The sequence below is a fragment of the Rhopalosiphum padi genome, chromosome 4 (assembly GCF_020882245.1).
Source record: "Rhopalosiphum padi isolate XX-2018 chromosome 4, ASM2088224v1, whole genome shotgun sequence".
NCBI classification, from domain to species: domain Eukaryota; kingdom Metazoa; phylum Arthropoda; class Insecta; order Hemiptera; family Aphididae; genus Rhopalosiphum; species Rhopalosiphum padi.
The window spans coordinates 42,794,841-42,811,378 of NC_083600.1; the positions used below are offsets into that span (position 1 = coordinate 42,794,841).

The 16,538-nt window shown below is 29.1% G+C and overlaps 1 protein-coding gene across 4 annotated transcripts in view; it reads left to right on the forward strand.

The window, feature by feature from the left end:
- LOC132928305 (synaptotagmin 1-like) overlaps nt 1–11,810 on the forward strand; it is a 38,020-nt gene extending 26,210 nt beyond the window's left edge. For 3 of the 4 annotated variants that reach the window (XM_060992882.1, XM_060992879.1, XM_060992880.1), the window contains exons 7-10: nt 49–225; nt 3,844–3,961; nt 4,053–4,186; nt 8,363–11,810. In XM_060992882.1, the coding sequence (XP_060848865.1) occupies nt 49–225; nt 3,844–3,961; nt 4,053–4,186; nt 8,363–8,554 (621 nt within the window). In that variant the 3' untranslated portion in view covers nt 8,555–11,810. The remainder of the gene's footprint in view (nt 1–48; nt 226–3,843; nt 3,962–4,052; nt 4,187–8,362) is intronic. The other variant, XM_060992883.1, reaches the window with a different exon arrangement.
- Nucleotides 11,811–16,538: the final 4,728 nt, after the last annotated feature.

The window sequence follows — 16,538 nt, forward strand, 5'->3', positions numbered from 1 at the left end:
ATAGTTGAGTTGCATATATTTATTTGTATTCTTTTCATCGTCCAACAGGGGATACCTTATGCAGATGCGATGAACAAGACTTTGGTGTTTGCAATTTTCGATTTTGACCGGTTCTCCAAGCACGATCAAATAGGAGAAGTGAAAGTGCCCTTGTGTCAGATTGATTTGGCCCAGACAATTGAAGAATGGAGAGAATTGCAGTCGGTCGAAGGAGAAGGAGGACAGGTCAGTAATAAAAAGCGATCGTGGCGAATTTTTTATGGGAGTCTATATTATATTTTAATTATAAGCTTTTCCTATATTATTATATTGTTCTTGTCCATAAGTAACATATTATTATTGTTATTATTATTATTAATTTGTCGTACTGGTTGTATACACGCAAAAGTAACTTGTGAATTTTTTCATGATAAGAAAACTTCATCGAAATCCTATGAAGTATTTCTCCGTTTTTGAGCGTTTCAGAATAAAACACTAACTTCTAACTACAACATTTTAAAAGACAAATTATAATATTGTTACGATAATATTTTATTCCACTGTCAATCGGATCATGATAGCCAACTAGTAGGTAAAACTCATGTGTAATTTCTCAAATCTACAGCGGACAGGAACAAACACTATTTCATGGCTATTTTCATATAATATAGATAATATTAGTTTTATTCTCTATCTCATGTTTATTTTATATTTAACTATTGTTTGAATTTAATCCTTATTTTTATCTACTTAATTAATTCATTGGTTAATTTTGGGATCAGTGATTTTCGTATAAAACAAGCATGCAATACTTTTCTATTCTATATATTATTATATTATTACACGCACACACACACATATAATATGTACAAATATAAATTATTATTTATTAGATAATATATTATATGTGTGGCTGTGTATGGTGTGTAGTATTTATATATATATAGGGTTTTTTTTAAGTGAACCGGCTGTGTTTCAAAGAATATTTGTAATTTTTGTTTTATTATTGTTTTTTTTTTATACTATGCATTATTCTATTTTTTTTAGAGTACCTACTAAAGCTAGAATAGTGTATGGTTAAAAGTTTCCAGTAAAATAAAACTAAGATACAAGTATTTCACAAACTATACATACAATTGTGATGTTCTATTTAAAAAAACACCCTATATTTATATATACACTTACATTTACATTATATATACCTATATATATTGTTGCAATATTTTATTTCTTCTTTACATCTACATTTTTTTCATATTATTATCTATTGTTGTTCGCAAGCATTGTATTTTGTTATTTTTTCTGTTTGTATTGTTTTGGTTTGAATACAAAAAATCGACCCGATTTTTTTGGAACACGGTGCACCACGAAAACCAACAATGTAAAAAATATATACTCACGTAAGTACGACGGCCTCCTCAGCCGAAATATAGCCCTGTGTCATACCAAAATGTGTGCTGTGTCTCGTGTTTTTGTGGTGTTCTGCTAATATTATGATTTTTTATTTATTATGATTTTTTTTTTTTATATATAAATATAATATTATATATATACATCAGTTTTATATTTAAATCCTTTGTTTTCGATGTTCTAGGAATATTTTTTAGATATTCATGCGTTTGACAGTTTTTCTCGTTGAAAGAAAATGGACGTGACTTTTTCACGGTTTTTTCCCTCGTCGACGGCTAGCGTTGACGTTATATTTAATTTTATTGTTGTTGTGATCAAGTGTCGCAGACGCAGAATTGGTATCAATGGTCTAAATCTAAATAACCCCAACCCCTTTCCTACACGCGAATTAACTTAATACAATTCATACCTACTCGCCACCGTTAATATAATTATTCCTATCGAACCGTTGTGTGTTTTGCCACATATTTTAATTTACAAGTAATCTACGTGAATAGGTAATTGTAAATATTTTTTTTACACATATAAACACTAATACGATAAATATCCATTATATTTTTGGTTAAAAGTAAAATATAATGCCATATATTAGGATAACATAGTTATTGAACTAAGATGTAATAACTTATATTTTTTCATTATTTTGTACTAATTAAAAAAAAAAAATTATTATTATTAATACGCATTTCTAATTTATAACAAATAACATATCATCTTTAAGAAAGTTGTATTATTTCTTCGTTTTTACATAAAAATTGTATAATTTACTAACTTATCTAGTTATAGGCATCACTATGAACGTTATGGCATATGTTGAAATATTTCAATGAAAACCCAAAATAAAATCTCAAGATTGTACTTAATAATAAACTACTAAATAATCATACAAAAGTATAAAATATTACTAATATCTATGAATAAAACTTTATATTGATATTTGACCATTTTTGTTGGCGTAACGCATATATGGTATTACGTTTCAACCGTTTTGCAATGTTAAACTACAAGATGAATATTATAGTTTCATTAGCTATTTTTTTTATTTAACTTATATTCTTATTGAATAATACATTATAATACTGTTATATCGTCTGACAGTGGTATTCTGTCCCAACATAACACGAAACAATTATTTTCCATTTCAGTTGTTATATTATTCAAAACGCATATGAATCATGCAAGCATATCAATCATTTATTTAAATCATTAATTTCTTATTAACAAAGTTTAAATTTATACAATAGTTCGATATTTTTTTGGTTTTCACCAAAAACCAACAAATATTTATATTAAAACCAATAATTTAAACTATACATCGTGCAACGTGTTACTTATAATATGAAGGTATTTATTTCCTTCGACACAGTTCGACCTTTGATACCAATATCAAGTGTGGCGAAACTATTTTATACAGTAGTTCTCTGGAAACATGCAAATTTTCACGTATATATTATTGTTATGATCTAAAGGTTATGTTTTTGTACATAGACATTGAGTAACATTTACGTACAAAAACAACGGTATGATATTATTTTAGATTTAATTAGGATCAATGTAATAAATAATATTATTAGCATATATATTATTATATAGTTTGTATAATTGTGTTGTAGGTATTTATTGGCGCTGAATATAATAATAATAACTATATTACGCTAATTTTTTATAAATACGATGTTTTCATTAACGATAAAATATTAATTAAATCATACAAAGAACCAAAAAATAAACCTAGGTGTATCAATTTTTAATTTATTAATTTTTGACATCCAATTAAATTCAAATTTCTTCTGTAATTAATAATTTTTAAAGTAAATTAAAACACAATTTTTTTTCAACAATTCAATTTCAGAATATTACGTTATGTATCTATTTTTTAAATCGACAGCGTATATCGTTAATCGGAATTTAAAATAAATTTAAAAACATTCTTAATATTTTATTACGAAACACCATAATATATTGACAAAACCTGGACACATAACACCCAGGCACAATAAAGGGTGGATAGTATAATAAACGTACTATTATATGTTCTATAAGGAATAGCCTATAATACATATTATATTGACCTATAGTAAATATTACATTTTATTGTTGTTATACTAAAATTACTGTTTTTATTATTATATTATATAGAGCAGTGGGTGCTAGACCTTATATAGCGTAGAATGTCAAAACACTTAGGTATAGTGGTTACTTAGAATTTGAATATTCCAAAGCGTATATTTAAGACCTACAATAAAAATAATATAACATCATTAGATTCAAAATTCACATCTAGTGGCACAAATCATTTGGAACATGCTGTATTACCTAGTACAAGTTCCCATGTAAAAAATCAATTTGTTTTTTTTTTTAGAAAATTGGATTGTTTTTTTTTTGTACCGATTCGAAAGATTATGCCTACAAACGTATCTTGACATTAAAATTATTTGTTTTGCCCTTTTTCAGGATAATAAGCTGGGAGACATTTGCTTCTCATTGCGTTACGTGCCCACTGCCGGAAAACTTACAGTAGTGATATTGGAAGCTAAGAACTTAAAGAAAATGGACGTTGGTGGACTCTCAGGTAAAAATACGACAAAAACCATCGTTTCCTACACTCGCGTTGTATTCGCCAATCATTACATGGCGTATAATATAATATCGTTACATTGTAGATCCGTACGTGAAGATCGCATTAATGCAAAACGGGAAAAGATTAAAGAAAAAGAAAACGAGTATAAAAAAGTGTACCCTCAATCCATACTACAACGAGTCGTTCACATTCGAAGTGCCATTCGAACAGATACAAGTAAATAAAATTTATGTTTTTAAAAATTATAGTAATATAGTTTTAGGTATAGATTTATACCTCTACATTTTAGAATTGTATAAAAAATTAAACGTGCAAAAATCATGTGTTAATATTTGTACGATACATTATTATCTTGTTGATAATTAGTCTAGAGCTCTACAACATAATTTAATATTCAATAAGCTAAAAAAAAACAGTAACCTAACTTAAAAACAGTCATTTTTAACTGTCCCCTAATTTGAAATGTTGAAACTTTGTTGGTATAATCGATTTTATAATAAAACTTTTTTATTTCAAACTTAGCAAAAGAAAAAATAAGTTATTTAAATAATTTATCATGTAGTAACCGAAAAAACAGAAAGTGTGACAGTCGGTTGACGTTCTTAGTCGCTATCGTAATTTTAACTACGCAGGCATACATTTTAATTATTTCCGAATTCACTTTTAAAGTTCAAGGTGACGCTGTCCAAGCAATTCATAAATTGTTTGTATATATACAACTGTATACCTAGTAATTTATATAAAAATAGGCAATAGCTCAATTATATTTAATTCAAAGTATGAAACCGAAATCGACATATTTATATTATTTATATTATATTTTTATTATTTCTTAAATTATGGAAAGTATAAGTACCTACGTGTGTATTTTTTTTATGTAACTTTATTGAACACATAGTAATACGCTTAATTTTATTAAACCCCTGTTTTCACCATGAATTATTTGAATTGTTTAAAAATGTTAGTATAATAAAAATTCAATTATTATGTATTGATATAGATTATAAATACGTAACATGGGCAATTATTTTTATTAATCGGTAATTTTGAGCTGCTTGGGTTCTCTTACTAATTTAATATCTTTTAATTGTTACAAATAAATACAATTATAAAAATAAACTAGTATTATGTTTCTTAAGTAAGAAATTAATACATTTAGTAATTTAGTAATTTTCTAAAATTTTTAAATATCTTGTTTAGATAAGTTGTAAACCCCAAAAAAGTAAACAAAACATTTAAAAAAAAGTTGTACCGTTATATTTTTTTAAATTTTTTTAATGGTAGTAATATATTTTTAACTTCATATTCTGAAGCAGAATATTTTTCTGAAAATTTCAATAAATAAAAAAATGAAATACCAAACAAATGGTTAATTACTTATAAATTATAAATATTTAAATTTTAAAATTTAGTCGAGGGAGGTGAATCAACATTTTGCAGAGTAGGTCAAATTAAATAAACTTTTTTAGCTATATGTAACCTAAACAGAATATCCATTCTGACCGCTCCACCCCACTAATCTAAACGTTAAATACTTGTTATGTTAATTACTCGTTCAAAAATGGATTTTAAACATTGAAATTAAAAAATATATATTACAGAATATAAAATTATATATTTATGCTCTTTTAAAAAAATAAAACATAAAACGTTTTGGTATAAAAATAAATTATCATTTTAACAGCAAAATTTTGTTTTGTAATGACTTCAATCTATCTAAAAAAAATAATCCAAAACCGTTAAACTTTTCGAGTAAATTGATGTTTACATTTAAAACAATAATCTTGTATAAATTATAAATTTATAATATATGCAACGGTCTGTTTCACTATCCTTGTCACGGACACAATATTTTGATGTGGTTTATATTATTTTGTAAGCCAACTTTTATAATTTTAATTAATATAAACTAAAGTTGTATGATAAAAATATTTAATTATACACCTATACGGCTATACATCTTTAAAAGTTTCCTCGTTTCTCTTTTACGTGACTATATTATATTCCACTTTATGTGTGCGCCGCTCGCCGTTGTAGATAATTTGCACGAGTTGTACCTAACATACAGCATACAGACATACAGTAGCTTGATTTGATTACAATATTGCAGTACCTTTAACCAATGTAAATTAACTCTCAAGATTTGAAATCAAAATTATTATTTCTATCATACTGATTGACGGAAACTGTATAAAAACAATACATTATTAATAATTATTGATTTTTAGAAAATAAAAATTTTGTCTCATAATCCATTCATCACAACTAGAATATTTCTATACTAATATAAAGGAAAAAATATATAAATTCATACAAGAATTAGACGAGACTTTTAAGTTGTTTGTGTTTCATTTGTGTTTTTAAATTAAATTTTAAAGTAATGTGATAAGCCATCGCAAACAAAAAACATTAAGTCGTCAGTGCACTATTTGTTTTATATCTCATACTTTCTAATACACGCATAATACAGCAAATTTGCGTTTAGTAGAACTAATTTGGTATTTTAGAGTTTTTAAATTTAATATTAGAGTGAGTTAATCTATTATCAAACTTAAAGTTTAAAACTTCATCTACATCTGTATGTTAGCTTTTTTAGATACCTACTTCAATTTTTATATAAAAATTCGTTATGCGTATATAAAATATTGCAATTTAAAAATGCTCATGTATCGAAGAAAAACTGTAATATCGTAAAAAATCTAACATACAATCTGAACTTCTTTACAATAATTTTGATATAAATGAAAGCTAAAAACATAAGATTGGTTCATCTTAACACAAATTGTTTATGTGACGCGTGAATCAAAGACAGAGAACTAATTGTGCGTTGACATCCTCTTAAAATCATACCTTAAATATATTTATATTAATTTATTAGATACCCATGTAGTCCTGTCATTAACACCTTACAATTAAAAATATAAAATTACCTCCGTAACTTACCAAAAAAAAACTCGATTTATGCTTAAAAACTTTTGACACTAATTTTATCCAAGATAGTGATTGCAGACAAACCTAAAAACTAAATGAAAAAAAATAAATAAAAATATCCCACATTATTCGTTTCCTAGTCCAAGTATTTGCTATTGAACGCAATTATTTTCCGTGTTAAGTTAGTTGACATATGTATTTTGAGTTAAAATTGCTCATATCTTAATGAAATGAATACTTTTTTACTTTGTATTTGTTTCCTTTTAATACATATCAACATAATATTTCACTGTATTAATATAAATTTCTATAGATTCCACGCACTGTGTAAATAATTTTAAATTAGGTGATAGTAATAGTATTGTATTAAACTATATGATAACTCCTATTTAGATGAAAACACTAAAAATGTGTGGTATTTTTCTGTACTTATTACCACGAATTGCTTAATTCATTAAAGTGTATGGATTTTGTCTGTTAACCGTCTCACGGAGGAGTCAAAATTAAAAATCTGTCGTTTTTGAATGCAATCGATAGTTATAATATAAACTCATTCTTCAGCAAGGACCGTTTTCGTGCTGGTTATACTACTTATACTTGTTTATTATAATATTATGCCTTTTTTATAATATAATATCATATAATAATCAGGACCAGAATTTATATGCAACATAAAATAGTAAAATATATGTTTGATTTTATTAAAATAATGTATCATGTTATTGAAAAATTGATAAATTAATGGTTCAATAAAATTTAATGGGCCAATCACGGGCCCCTAAATCATGTTTAAGGGACTATTATAGCTTACTACTGATTTATTAAAATATTTTTAGTGATTACTCGTGCACCCTCGGCATAGAGCATACAATATAAGTATATATAATGAAATATACAACGAATTTATCAATAATTTCCCAACTATAGTAACTTACAACAAACTGTCTACTTATAAATTGAGTGAGCGAGAAGCATCTTATTATTTTAAAATAGATTGAATTAAGTAAGTTTTTATGTAGATTAATTCAGTTTTGTTATCCTTGGGTACTTCTACATCAATCCACTTTTTCGTTAAACACAAAAAAAAGTATCTGGTCTTATAAAATTTAAATAATTACGAATCTAGCCATTTGCACTATTTTCGTTTGAACATACATAAAAACTACCTATATTTTTCATGTCAGTGATCAAAATACTCGATGGTTTCCATTATACTAAAAATATGCAAAAACATGCAAAATAAAAATTAGATAATTTACATCAATATAAGGCGAGATCCGCGAACGTTCGGGTAGATACTAACTAAATCTGTAAAAATAACACGGCACGAAACAACATATACCTATCATGCATGACATAAATCGCAAATCGCAGCTCTGATAATATAATATAATATAATATTATCGTAAAATAAAATATGTAAAAATATATATCATATAATATTACTTCGATTACTTGCAGAAAGTCAATCTGGTAGTGACGGTGGTCGACTACGATCGCATCGGTACGTCTGAGCCCATCGGCAAAGTGGTGTTGGGTTACAACGCCACCGGCACCGAACTACGGCACTGGTCCGACATGCTGGCGTCGCCGAGACGTCCGATCGCGCAGTGGCACACGCTGAAGGATCCGGACGACGACGCGAAAAACTAAAAGAACATTACACAAGAACCGACCGGACGACAGAACATCGCCGACGGTCGCCGTCATCGCTTAACCACGCTCGTCCCAACCGCGGACGTCATAATATTATAACAGAAATAATTCCTCAAAACAACACACAATAATTCGGAATCTGAAATACTGCAAACAGACGCCTATAACATGCCTAACATAGGTACAGCACTACAGCGTACACTATAAAATAATATCGAAATAGATGACTGTCTAAACGAGAAAACGCGCGATTTCGTGTATTATCATATTATGTATATTTTCGCAGGCGTGCCATACATTATTAATATAATAATACGTACTTACTTCGTGTCCGGCGCGTGAGCATATCGATATTCTCGTCGTTCCTTATTTTCACATGAACTACAGCGATTTAAATATCATTTAATAATTACAGTTGTCGTCAATCCGTAATATTCGTCAATCGACGTCTTCCTCGTCGTCACGATCCCCCGAAAAACTGTTATCCGTTCGTAATAAATCGTAATACCTGCAAACGCCACTTACCACTAATACCACTTACCGGTAGACATTACATCGCTATATTATACGTACATAGACAAAATTTATAAGACCGAACATGAACTAAGGTATATTAATATGCAATGTTAAATAGGTAACAGGTATGTGGTAATGTGGTATATGTAGGTATATTTTAATTCATGCGTCCGCGCTACCCCCAATACACTTAATGATCGTCGTTCATCGTTCAGGCACCGACTACAGAGATATTATTCTACGTGATAAAAAACGCCGTCTTGTTGTAGTGCGTATTATTAAAACATATAATTCAGTGGCATAGCCAGGGGAGGCTAAGGGCGCTGCATCCCTCCCCAAAATTTCCGGAAAATTTAAAACGCTTTTCTAAAAATAACGAGTAACCGAGTATTAAAATTGTAATTTGTATTGCATAAGTCAAAATTGTCATATACCCACGGCATCAGCACACAAAATATCCCGGTCAAGCATCCCCTACACGACAAATCATCAGCCCCCCTCCTCAAAAAGCAAAATCCTAGCAAATCCTTCGTGTAATTAAATATTTTACTTGAGAGCGATACGAAATTCTTGTCGATACCGAACAAAAACAAAAACTAACAATATAACTGTAATATTACAAAATACGTCATATTATAATATACACCGATGTCTTCTCTGCGTTATTATAATTATATAGGTAGTAATATTGCTGGTAATAATAATATATAATATGTTGCCTATATATCATCACCCTAACAGGTAATATATTATACATAGGTAGGTACTCTCATCTTTTTATCGTTTTATTTTTTCTTCTCTTCTTGTCTTGGCGGAAATTATATACCTACTTAAAAAAAAAAATTAAAAATAATATTACATTAATAAATATATTATATATATTATATTATATAAATTATAATATTATCTTCGTTAACCCTCCGCGGGTGTTGTTCTATACTAAGCCACTGTTATTCGCTTCATGTAAACATTATTTAGTTTTAATACACCTACCTACCTATACCTAGTTCAGAAAATAATACCATCGTATTATTATTATTATTATTATTATTATTAATAAATATATATATTATATTAAATTATATTAAGTTCTCTGTGTAAATACTATTTTACCACCATTATTATTATTATTATTATTATTTGTATTATTATCATTACGTTTTGTTTAATCGGATAGATTTAACACGTTATTATAAAATAGTCTTCGTTATTTAATTGTAATAATATTGTTATCCTCAGAAAGACCGGAGAAATGCGTTTATTAATGAATCATCAGAACAAAAATTATATTCTATACAAAAAATACCTCATCAACCTCATTCCTAGTCAAAACGATATTACGATAACACAATTCTACATAATATTATATTATTATATCTTAGAAAAACGTTACTTCGACATTTTTTAATAGACGCATGTTTCTTGTCAATCTCGTTTATACTTATTCTCTAAATTATAATTTATCATTATTTCGAATAATAATAAATAAAAAAAATAAAACCAATGATAACAATAACACAACATAATATTATTATAGTCAAACAAAATATACCTATTAAATTATATTCGTAAAGAAATGTACTGTTTATCTTGTTATTGTTACTTATTTATGTAAAATATTGTATTATATTCGAATAATATTATTAGGTACTTAATTAATATTATATATTAAAAACGAAATAAATGAGTAAGTCTATATTATATAAAAGAATAAAAACGCGTAGAGCGGGAATAAGATACCTACGTTTCGGTCGCAAGGCCCGAGATTTTGTCTGTTATTAAAATAATATTATTATACTGTGCTCGCATTTCCTCTTATTTTAATATTGGTAGCGAAAAACATTATATTTTAGAGCGATAGGTAAACTGTTCAACAATAATAATATTATCGGTGCCTGCCTATTTCAAAAGGATACCTAACGTATTTCAATTTTCTTTATGATTTTTTTCTCTATAAACGTCGAAATTTTTTATATTATAATATAATGCCCACTATAATCAGTACGACAGTACCTGTGTAGGTGTTCGCCAAACGGGACGGTAAAACATTGACCAGCCAAAATGACGTTTTCATCGCTTTAAAAATGTTGCCATTATAATATACTATATATACCATAATATATATTATTATGCATGCATGCATATATATATACATACATATAATATATTATATAAGTTAAAAAAAAGCCCAAAGTTCGAACGCAAACATTTTAAACCAATGTTACGTTTTACATTACTTTTTACCCATGTTGAAGTGAAAACGAAAGTCATTCGTGTAATTTTTTAACGATATATAATATATATATATTATTATTATTATTATTATGAAAAGCGATGTAATTTTGTGGGAACTAATAAAGACATAAACAACTTAAATACAAAAGAATATACATGATTTTTGTAGAGTAAAAAGCATTAGGTACATTAAATATCAGAAACGTACTAACGAAATATAATAATAATTGTGTTCCTGCGGTTATGCCGAAACGTCTGTATTGATAATACAATATTGGTTATGAATATTGTTTGTTATTTTATAACAATTGATTATTATTTTTTTTTTTTTTCATAAGCTATCCCAAAATCGTGTTGTATTTTTTGGTTTAAAAATAAAAATAAATCATAAAAAAATGTATAATATATTAATATACTATACTGTAATGTTGGATAAATATATATGTTAAATAGCGCATTAGAACTACACTAATAAATATAAATAAATACCTATATAATATTATCATGTAAATTATAAACCTATAATATGTATATTTACATATTTTTTATCCTTATATTACTCATTAGTTTACATGCAGTATAAATATATATTATACGTACGACGACTATATGAGGGAATAGGGAGTACATAAGGGATGGTCTAAGGATGCTCAAAGTTTAAACATCCTCTCCGCCACCTTATTGATTTGATTTGAATTATAAATTGTGTTATAAACATTTTTTGGTTTGTAAAGAGTTGTGATTTTAAAAAGCTTCACTATAAAAAAAAAGAATAAGAATTATATAAATGGACTGATGGACTGACCGGAGACTTTTTAAAGAAATTGAAGGTCACGGATTATTGCTTTAAACATCATATTTCTAATTAAATTCTGATAGATATAAGATTAAGTGAATATGTGATTAGTATGAGGTTTTTGATTATCTGTTAACTGTTTAGATTATTATTTGTTTATTAAATCTTATTAGTGATATGTTTAGTGTTTACAATAATATAATATATCATATATATTTTAAATATTATCAATAAATTCATTACATCAAATATTTATAGTAATAATTTAATGACCTTTCCGATTCGTATATTATTACTAGAAATATTACAATTTTAATAATACAGTCCATCTTAGTACTCGGAAATAGTTACGATTTTATCAATATATTAAATTTATTGATTTTTACTATTTTAGTCTCTTCTTAAGAATATTTAATAATTATTATTTTTCATATTCAACAATTTACATTGATCTTATGACCTTAGAAAATCAATAAGTATTTGTAATTGAACGTAACATTCTCGACGTTCAAGATATTCAACATAAATAGTATATTATAATAATAATTTAATATAAAGTTTATTTTAAAAACTGTTTCACTCATGTGTATTTTAATATACACATTATTATATCATAAACGTGAAAGATCTCGGACGTGTTAATTTAAAAAAAAAAAAATATATAAAATAAAAATCTCGATTATTTCTTACCTATAAACACGCTACAACGTTTTTAGTGGCAGAAATGAATAATAATAATATAGTTTTAAAAAAAAAACAATCACCTGACATTGACATATTGTGGAACACAGATGAGATTTTGTTCAAATCATACTGCCACTGTCAGATTGGTATATAATTATATACATATATTTTTCTCCTTGACTGAAAATCGCCACGAGCGAGTTTAATTATACTTGCGTTTTGACCTTAACGTGCAGGTACGCGAACGGATGTACGTATATACTATATAGTTTGCGACGAAGGCGAATGCGTGTGTAAAACTGTGGATAGGACTCTACCGTCGGGATTCGAAGACGTAAAAGAGTTACAGTTGGTCTGCGGATCATCGTCCTGTCGGTAATGCTGTCTGTATCCTGTCACCGCCTATTTCGCGTACCCGCATCGGCTGTTCCGTACCGGGAAACCGCAGCTGATTCAACATTGCTGACATTTTTATTGCAAACAACACACCCCGTACCGTCTTTGCCGTCAATACGTCGTTGCTAACGCAGTCATCACTATTGGGTCCGAGTCGTGGTCCACGTCAGTACTAATATGCGCTGTTTGGTCCGTCACGCTGCGTTGTCCACCGTGATAGCAACATGAACCGTAATGGTAACATTGTCCAATCTAAAAGACGCGGAAATCCAAACTGATTCATGTGTACATCGCCACCGTTCTATTAATGTACTTGGGATATCTAAAAAAAAAAAAATGTTTATAATGGATAATTATTAAAGGTTAAAATTTTACAAACACCAAAGAAAAATTAACGTTTTCGTAATGTGTACAATGTTTCGAACAGAGTGGTATGTCATTCAACGACGTCGCAGCCACCGAATAATCGGATCAGAATCGAATCGCACGCGTTGTCAGATCATTACAGTGGCACACGAGACGGGCAGCTCAAACGAGAGCGATACACCCGTAACGCGGAACTCTGACGAGTCACTGGAACTGTGCCATCTGCTCACTAGATCCGACGTACGCGCGAATCGTCATTTCTGCGGAACGTAACCTGCCGTAGCTCTGCGCGTGTCGAAAATGTCGATAACGCACAGGGAAACGGGGTTTTTACGAATATACGTTCTGTTTGGGAAACTTACTTGAACACTCACGAATAATGTATTCCTACAAATGACTGTTTATCGCGTGATACGGGAATACAAAAATAAATAAATAAAATACACAAATATTTAATACAGACGTGACGATCAGTGTTCCCGCAACCGCAACTCACCAAGCACTGGCAGTCTTGCGCCCGAACTGTGCCAGACTTATATAAGCCACGGAACAAAGCCAAGGTCGAATTTTGTTTGTGCTGCATACCAGAGCTTGAGCTAAGGAAATGTTAGAGCTGCGAATAGGTATGAATAAAGTCACTGTAATGTGCAGGCATCATAATATGTTAAAGATCAAAAAATATAGATACCAGATGTCTTCCCTCATCGCGCAAGTCTGCCCGGGGTGGGTCTTGCTACGACGGAGGACAGACAGTGAATGTCAATGCTGGTCGTTTCGCTGGGCCTTTTATACCCGGTTCATTAGCGATTACACAGGACCGGTATCGTGTTCTGTGATAGATAACAAGAAACCGTAGAAACCCCAATAGTGCAATCGCCGATAATCGCACAATTTAAATAAAAGTTATTTTAAGAATAAAATAATTATAATAATAATAAAAATAGTAATATTAATAATAATAATAAGATTAGGAATAAGAATAATAAAAAGGAAAAGAAGAATCTAGAACCTTATCCGTGCATCCCTCCCACACCGAACGGAAAAATCCCCCCTCTCGGACAAAAAATTTAAAGTTAAAATATTAAACAATTATCTATTATGTACTACACGACGTTTGTGTCGCACAATACTGTATTCATGTATATGGGTGTAATTGGTGTATATATGTAATACATGATAAGTTTTTTATAGGTGTATTGATGAGTTATTATAATAACATGTTATAGGTATATCTTCATAAATCGTAATTTAAATGATAATGTCATTGGATGATGTGTAATAAATAAATAAGATTTTCTTTATTTTAAAATATTTTTATATAATAAATTTAATAATTTTTGGGGATTATGGGTGGCTGAAGGTGATGAGGGAGGCTTTGCTCCGCACAGTAATGTGATATTGAATTTTGTGTGGAACGCTCGTTCATCCAACATCCACTGAGTCCCCCTTCTAGTTTTTTTCCAAATGAAGCACTAATTATAATACGGCGAATTGATAAACCTTCCTTGGCGTGAATTATTATTTGTACATTGAACTATTAATATGGGTTAAAAGTTACCAACATTTGTGATTTGTATTTTGTAATTATATTAGTTACTGGTTAATAGTTAAATGTAGAAGTTAAAAACTAGTGAATTTCAACTGTGAATAATTCTTCAATTTATAAACTCAATTCGTAAATTTAAGAATTAGTATCAGTTTAAATTAACTAAATTTAACTTTCAACTGTAACGTTTACCTATATGAGTGTACATTTCATTGGATTTTTCCCGGTAATTTATCATGTTGAAATGTACTAAATTCAAATTTTAAATGTTTAGAAATTGAAATTCTTTAAATTTACTCTTACTTACTATATATAGTATATGTAGGTAGATATTATGTAATACCTTTATACTTTATGCCTTTAGGCTATATGTAATAAAATTTAACATCTAACGATTGTAACGATGCGTGTAAAGTTTTAGAATACAAAAATAAATCCTTTATCTCAAAAACTTTTTTCAAAAAAGTGGGTTTTAATGGCCCTAGGTGGCTAGGTATACTTTAGATCCATATATATTATACATATATCCTGACTGTGGCTATGGTGGCGATAAATATTTATTTATTATATATCAAAATATTGTAGTGACATATAATTACATCACTGATATCGTGTCACTGACTAAATGGGGCACATTAATTTGCATCGACATGTGCTCGGGCAAAATAAGCTTACATGCTCTAGGCATTGTATCAGCATTTGCCGGACAATCTCAAACACTGAATATGCTACTGCACATTGAGCACCACAAATTTCACATCACCTCAACAAGAAATGTATTTGTATAAATTAATAAAAAATTATTATTACTCATATTTTTAATAAAATTAGGGGTAAACGTAAAAGAGGAGGCACTTCGGACACCCGCCTTTTACCATCGCACAGCTCGGCGACGACGGCGACACGGTGGCCAGCGGTACCGGAGTGAACAACGATGCTGCCTTAATGACACCAATAGCACACTTATGGCAATTTTGTTTCTAATTTACGAGACGTCGACAATTAATCGTTAAGGAACAATGCGACGCGACTGCTCGATGGATACGAAAGTCATATTATATAATATAACGATATAGTTAGAGCGAGACTGCATCATGTATACTGCGTTGCACGTACAAAGGTAACGACAAACGGTAGAGAAGTTGGCGTGATGCGGCGATGGAACATTCGGCGAAAAAGCCGCGGACAACAATGAAAATATTATAATATTACAAATATTATAAACGTACTAAAGCGTTTTACACCGAGTGGGTTACCATTATGAAGTACCTAGTGTGCACTCGGACGCACGTCAATGTTATAAAAACGGCCCGGTATACGACGTTTACGCGTCACAACGCGAGCAGAGGCTGACGAACGGCCTAACGCAATCCAGGGGACGCATAAAAATAATATGGCGACCGATAATAAAGAAGCCGATCCAAATATATCGCAAATGGTAT